This window comes from Stenella coeruleoalba (assembly GCF_951394435.1).
Source record: "Stenella coeruleoalba genome assembly, chromosome: 1".
In the NCBI taxonomy this organism is placed as follows: domain Eukaryota; kingdom Metazoa; phylum Chordata; class Mammalia; order Artiodactyla; family Delphinidae; genus Stenella; species Stenella coeruleoalba.
In genome coordinates, this window is record NC_137169.1 from 12,177,807 (window position 1) to 12,184,254 (window position 6,448).

The following is a 6,448-nucleotide window of genomic DNA, read 5'->3' on the forward strand; positions in this document are numbered from 1 at the left end:
CAATGTTGGAGGTGAGTCAGGGAAGGGTGGCCTGGGGATGGGGGGTTGGTCTGGTAGAGAAGCTCTGGCCTGCAGTTCTAGAGTCCTGGGTCTTCACCTCATCTCTGCCACTGACTTGCTGTGTGACCCTGGGCAAGATCCTACCCCTCCCTGGGCCTAGGTCCCACCATCAAACCATGAGGAGTTTGGAATAACTCCCAGAGGACACAGGGCTGGCCAACCAAGCCTCAGGGTCTGCCCTCACTCCCAGGCATGTGCTCCTTTCATCTGAATTTGAGCTTCTTTTAAAGACAAGTTTTGGACCTAGGGTTCTTTGGGCTCTGTCTGTGACTCCGAGCTGGTAGCTCTGGAGGGCTTTCTGGAGGAGGAGGTTTTTGGCCTGGGCTAGGACTTTGAAAGTGATGGAAACTCCTAAGTCCTCCACACCCCTCTGGCACCACCTGACCTGGACCTTCTTGCAGGTCTCTAGCCCTAGAAGCCTGCATCTTTTCAACCGCCTCGGCCTCCTGCCCACCCCCACTCCAAAAGCTCTAAGATGTAGGAGTTCCCCTTCCCTATACAGGAAGGGAGCAGGGGAGCTGCCTCGGCCCTTTGGTGGTGGGGGACTGATCTGGGGTGACCCAGCAGAGGACCTTCTAGAGTCACAGACAATGATTCAAATTCCAGCCATACCACTTCTAAGCTGGGTGACCTTGGGCCAGTTGCTTGACCTCTCTGAACCTCCTGTCCTCCTTGGTACCTACCTTGCGTTTGTGATTGTTGTGGGGATGAGCATGTGTTTGGCACACACTAGGTGCTCAATGGATGGGGCTGCTATAATCATTCTTCACGGGGCGGGGGCGGGGCCCAGGGCCCGCAGCCAGGCCTATATTTAGCCTAGAAAGTGTGGGGGGCCAGTGGAGACAAAGCGTGGCGGCCAGCCCAGGCGCCAGGGGGCGGAGCCAGCGAAAGAAAGCCTGCAGTCCCCACGTCCCCGCCCTCCTCTTCCGCAGGGTCACCTTGGCAGGAGGGCACCTTCACTCTACACGTGCCTAGTCCCCAGCGCCGCTCTGTCCGCGGCGCAGCCCTCATCCTCTAAAACCGGGATCTGGGGAGGGGGCTGCTGGGGTCTGCGGGGTGGGGAGTATTCGGCCCCACTGGTGACTTAAGGAAATGCCCCCTTTCCCAGCCCAGCTTCCTGCCAGCCCGGCCCAGGGAGGGACGCCACTGGGGTCGGGACGCCAAGGTGAGCCTGACCCCAAGTGGGGGTCGAGGGAGGGGGAAAGCTGGTCCGGCTCCTCCCCGCAACTCCTCGCCGATGAGTGTCGGGCTGCAAATAGCCCAGTGGAATCAGTGAGTCACGGAGGCTGGAAATACCGCGCCCCCGCTTCCCTCCCCTCCTCCCGTCTGCACAGAGCTGCACGGAGGAGCTCCGCGGAGGAACTCCGATTTCAGTAGCGCCTGGGGGTGTGTGTGTGTGAGTCCCTCCAAAGGGTACTCAGACTCCCTGAACCAGTCAGCTTCCCAGCCAGGTTTCAGCCGGGCTATGCCCCTGGGGCTGTGTGACTCTAGGCTAGTCACTCGGCCTCTCTGGTCGTCAGAACCCATCTGGTACGAGATAGGCTTCAAGAGCAACCCAGTGCAGCTGGCCCAACTTTGGTGTCCCTGTGCCTGGGACAGTGCCTGGCAGGTAGTAGCAGGGGTTGGCAGTTGGAAGAGAAGGCGATGCAAGGTTTTTCAGAGAAATAATTCCCAGATTATTGCCCTGGTGGGCCTGGGAGCCAAAGGAGGGGGCCGAAGGACACCCACATTTCTGTGAGGTCGTGAGCTACCCCCCCTGCCCCCAAACTCAAGAAAGGTATGTCTGTTCATCCCCGGCCTTCGCACTCTGCTGCCTCCAGCCCCATCCCAAGTTTGAGAACTTCAGGCGGGTGTTCTCCAGAAGTCCATGATTCTGTTGTTTATTGTGTGTGCAGGGTACAATGCCAGAACCCTCCTCTGCGCCCCCCACCCCGAGTCATTTCCTAAGGGCCCCAGAATGGCAGGGGTGAGAGGGCACCTTACAGAACACTGACCAAAGAAGTGCAGAGGGCCGAGGCTGGCCTTGCCACTTGCTCCGGGGGCCCCGACTAACTGGGAACCACCCTTACCCATCACCCCTGCTTCTGTATGTGGGAGACTGAGCCAGGGTCACGGGGGGCAGTTGGGGCTCCCCAGAATGAAGGCAGGCGGGAGGTCCTCGCCCTGGACTGGGGACTGGGAGGGAACTGGGGTGGGGACTCTTCCTGTGATTAGGACATTCTCTAGCAGGAAACTGTGGGCACAGGGTGCACAGGCTGAGAGGCAGAATAAGGAGAACTACCCCCCATTGCACGGAGGGCTGGGAGGGTGGTTTGAGAGCAGCTTCTGACATTGTGGGTTCAAATCCAGCCATCAGAGGTTAAGCTGGGCGCTCAGCTGTTCAGACTCCGTCCCCATTGAGAAGAATGGAGTTTGCAAATCTGATTTTAGAGCGTTCCGAATTTGGCTTTAACCAGTGGTACTGTTCAGTATTTGAAGGACAAAGATAAGTGTGCACGTGTGCACGTGCATGTGTGCACGCCTGTTTGTGTGTGTGTGTGTGTGTGTGGTATACACACACCAAGCCTATAGCTTCGCGGATTATAGAGGACAGGATGGGGGAGGTGAATGGCCACAGGGGAAGGTTGGCAGGAAGCTGGGGTCCTACCTTGAGGACCCCAAGCCCCATGCATGCTTCCTCTGCGGGGTAAGCTGTCTGCAGTAGAGGCAGCCCCGGGAGCCCAGGTCTCTGGTTGGGAGGCAGAAGGATCAGCCCCACCCCTTGGCCCAGGCTTACCTGGGGGCATATGAGCAGGTAACAGACGGTTCACACAGTTTATCACGAACCAGCTGTATTGGAAAAACCCCATCTATATACAGACACAATGTGGCCCTGCGCTGGCACAGCTGGCTGGCTGGGGCACCTTGTGGGCAGACAGCCTGGCAGCTGGTTCGGGGCTTGGAGGGCAGCATAGGGGAAGCGGACCATCATGGCTGTCTCTGGCCTCCCTGTGCCCGGGCAGTTCACTTTAGCTGGGCACCTCTGCCTGTGATCTCCCTCTGCCTCTCCCGCTCCCCTTAGCCAAGGGGGTCCCAGGTCCCCAGGTCCCCAGTCCCCCTGCCCCTGCCCTGCAGAGACTCCATAGATCAGAATTTGTCTGTCTGTCCTGCAGATTTGCCCAGAGATCCTGCCTGTCCCAATCCCCCTTCCCCAAACTGGCTTCTTCGGGGTCTCCTGTTCTCCATCCCAATCCCTTTATTCTGGATTAAGTGAACGAGGCCATATCTGGAATCTGGGCGCCACGGGTGAAGCAAGGGGGTCCCTGGCCTGCCCTGGGTAGAGCAGAAGGCCACATTTGGAGGGGATGACCCACCTGGGGTCTGGGGTTGAGGTGTCAGGGCCTGAACCTGGGCTGAGATGTCCCGGAAGCTGTCATGAGAGGGTCAGGAGAGCCACTCTGGCCGGCCAGTGGGGGAGAAGATGGGGGAGCTGGGGGAAGGGAGTGGGAGGCCCTCAGATTTTTATCTCGGTCCGGAAGATCTGCTGGACGTGCTCCGTGTGTGGTTGGCGCCGAGCCCGGATGGTGAGGCTGCCGTCCTCCCTCAGGGCCGAGGTCACCGACGTGGGGTCCACGTCCTCCGGCAGTTGGCACTTGTGAGCAAAGGTGTTCATGACCGTGCCGTCAGCTGCCAGCTGGGGAAGGGGTAGTGGGTCAGGGCAGGCTGCCCCTCACCCTTGTCCTGCTCACGTCAAGCCACAGCCCCTGCTCCCCAGTCTAACCCCAGCCGGGCCCCCTGTGCCGAGGGGTTCTGCTCTCAGGTGCAGAGGCCCGGTCTAGGGGCTGGCCAGGGCTGAGCAGGGACAGGTGCCGAGGTGCTTAGAGGAGCTCCAGTGGTCCTAGGGGAGAGGCAAGGGCTTGGTGGGGGAGCTCAGATGGGGAGGAGACTCAGGGGCAGAATCTGGGGCTCCTGAGCAGCAAGGAGGTGGCACAGAGCAGAGCTGAGCCCTCTTGGATACCCGGATACACGGTGTCTACCGTCAGGGCTCGGCCGGCGGCCCCTCCTGCGTGACTCAGCCAGCACATAGTGTCCAGAGGAGCCTGGGGCGGCTGAGTCACTGGTGAGGGTGGCAGGGCTGGCACGTGCTGCCCACTGGTCCTGGTGCGCACAGTCCTTGGCTTCCCTGACAGGCGCCCCTCGGGCATCCAGCCTCCTGTGCTCAGGGGAGAAAGCCAGGCCAAGGGGGATCCAGAGGCAGCCTTGGGCCGAGCCTCTTCCCTAAGGAGCAGCAGTGGCTCTGGCCCGCTGGGGGCAGCATCCCTGTGCAGCCAGGGCCACACCCTCCTCCAGGGTGCAGGCCTCCTGGGAGCTGGGACTCAGAGACCCTAGTGACCAAGTGACCCTGAGACCTGTGGGTGGAGGGAGTGTGGGGTTTGGGGGGTGTGTGACCCTGAAGTGCAGGGCCTCTGCAACCTTGGGCCTAATTCAGGGGTCCAGAGGTGAGGGTCCAGCGAGCCCCCCACTTCTCCAGATGCCCACAGGAAGGGCTATCCTGCCTCAGCCACGATCTCCCTCCTCTCATCTCCCTTCTCACCTCCCTGCAGCATCCCTCCCCCCTCCCCCATCCCCTGTGGCTTCCTCAGCTGCCCTGGACTCCGGAAGAAAGCATCTGGGAGCCTGGTGCAGAGAGAGGCAGTAACGGGGGTCCCGTGGCCCACCAGCTACAGGAGCGAGGCCTCTAGTTTGTCCTGGGGGTTGGGGGGTACTGGACAGGGTGCGGGTTCCCGGGATGAGTGGGGACACGGGGCAGAGGGTACAGGCGTGGGGCCCAGGGTCTGGGGGCAGGGAGCGGGCTCACCTTCTCAGCTCGCACCTCGATGTTGTTGTTGGAGGTGGTGACGATGATGTCTTCAGGTGAGAAGTCGCTCACGTCCACAGCAAACTCATAGGCATCTCCCAGGGTCTTGATGTTGCCCTGCCCCCCGGGACGGGCTGTGGGGAGGGCTGCCGTAAGCAGAGCAGCGGGCGGGCTGGCACTCAGAACCCAGGTCTCCGGCTCCCCCTCCGGAGGGAAGGGGCTGGCCGTCTGGGCCTGAGCTCCCCCTCAGCCGTAGCTGCCACCCTCCCTGCCACCCGCCCTCCTGCAGCACACCTTTTCCGCCTGGGGGGTGGGGCCTTACCCAGCACAGGTGGGGTGGTGTGTGTATATGTCTGTAGTGACCCACCCCAGGCCTGGAGTAGGGGTGCGTGTAGCTGAGCCCCAGGCCAGAGCTGTTTCTTGAAGGCCTGCCTGTTCTCACAGCCACATCTGTCTCTGTGGCCGCATCTGTCCCGGTGGTCACCCGCGGCTGCAGCTGTACGGCACCTGCTCCCAGCAGCCCGGCAGCTGCAGCCACGGCGGGGGGTGCGCTGGAGCAGGTGTCCCCTCCCTGGGCACCTCCCCTCCCCACGGAGGACTTGCCTGGGAAGGCCAGGGGCTCCGAGTGGGGCCGCATGAAGCTGCCGAAATCCTCGGAGAACATGCTCAACGCCTTCTCCATGGGCGGCTCCTGGGCGGGAAGGGTGTGGGAGGCTGAGGAGGAGGAGGAGGAAGAATGGAAGCTTCTCTCCGCTCTGAAGGTGGAGGAGGTCCTGTGGCTCATCCACGGGCGGGCGGCCGGGCCCTGGCCAGTGGGCAGGGTGGACAGGAGGGCGCGTGGGCAGCAGGCTCGGAGGGAGCGTGCCGGGCCCCGGCGGCCGCCGCTTTATAAGGCCCAACCGTCCCTGGGCGCGGGGCCAGCCCCTTGTCTACCAGCTAAATTTAGTCCTCTCGGTGGCCCAGAGGGGCTGGAAATCTTCTCCAGTGAGACGGCCCTGCTGACAGTCCAACACAGGCAGGCCCAGGAGGCTGAGCTCACTGCCTGGCATTCCAGGCCGATAACTCCAGCCCTGGAGCCTCCCACGGCAACGAGGTGGGGACCCATTGCTGTCCCCTCACCACTCAGACCCCTGGGCCCACCTCAGGACCTTGTGTGTGTTCCGTGTTTCTGTGTCTCCCCCACCAGATTGCAAGCTCCTTGAGGACAGGGTTTTCTCTCTCTCCATCCCCTCTCCCCCAGAGTTCCAGCCCTTGGGGAGAGGGATCTAGGTGTGGGTGATCAGGGCAGAAAGGACCAAGCCCCTGGCTCTGGGGAGAGTGGGAGATGCAAGGCCAGGAGGTCAGGGGTGCATGGAGGACCCCCACCTGCTGGACCCCTGTGTGAGGCGAGGGGTTCCCTCCCTCAGGGCAGATAATGTTCACAGCCATCTCTGAGGAAGGACTGAGACAGCCCCGGCGGGGTATAGAATGTGCAGCTGTCCCCCTGCCAGCTCCCACGGGGACCCAGATTTCATGCTTACCTCCCTCCCCACCCCCCACCTCCCAACTCTG

General features: G+C 62.0%; 1 protein-coding gene across 2 annotated transcripts; it reads right to left on the minus strand.

Annotated features, from left to right (window-relative positions):
* Window positions 1-3,116: 3,116 nt before the first annotated feature.
* Window positions 3,117-5,711, minus strand: HSPB7 (heat shock protein family B (small) member 7). Of its 2 annotated transcripts, none has more exons than XM_079900607.1 (3): window positions 5,501-5,711; window positions 4,898-5,031; window positions 3,117-3,733 (listed from the first exon to the last, which is right to left on the minus strand). In XM_079900607.1, the coding sequence occupies exons 1-3, from the start codon at window positions 5,679-5,681 to the stop codon at window positions 3,554-3,556; spliced, it is 495 nt and encodes a 164-aa protein (XP_079756733.1). In that variant the 5' UTR covers window positions 5,682-5,711; the 3' UTR covers window positions 3,117-3,553. The 2 variants fall into 2 exon arrangements, with proteins under 2 accessions (XP_079756733.1, XP_079756734.1); XM_079900608.1 differs by having other exon boundaries at window positions 4,898-5,043; window positions 5,477-5,689.
* Window positions 5,712-6,448: the final 737 nt, after the last annotated feature.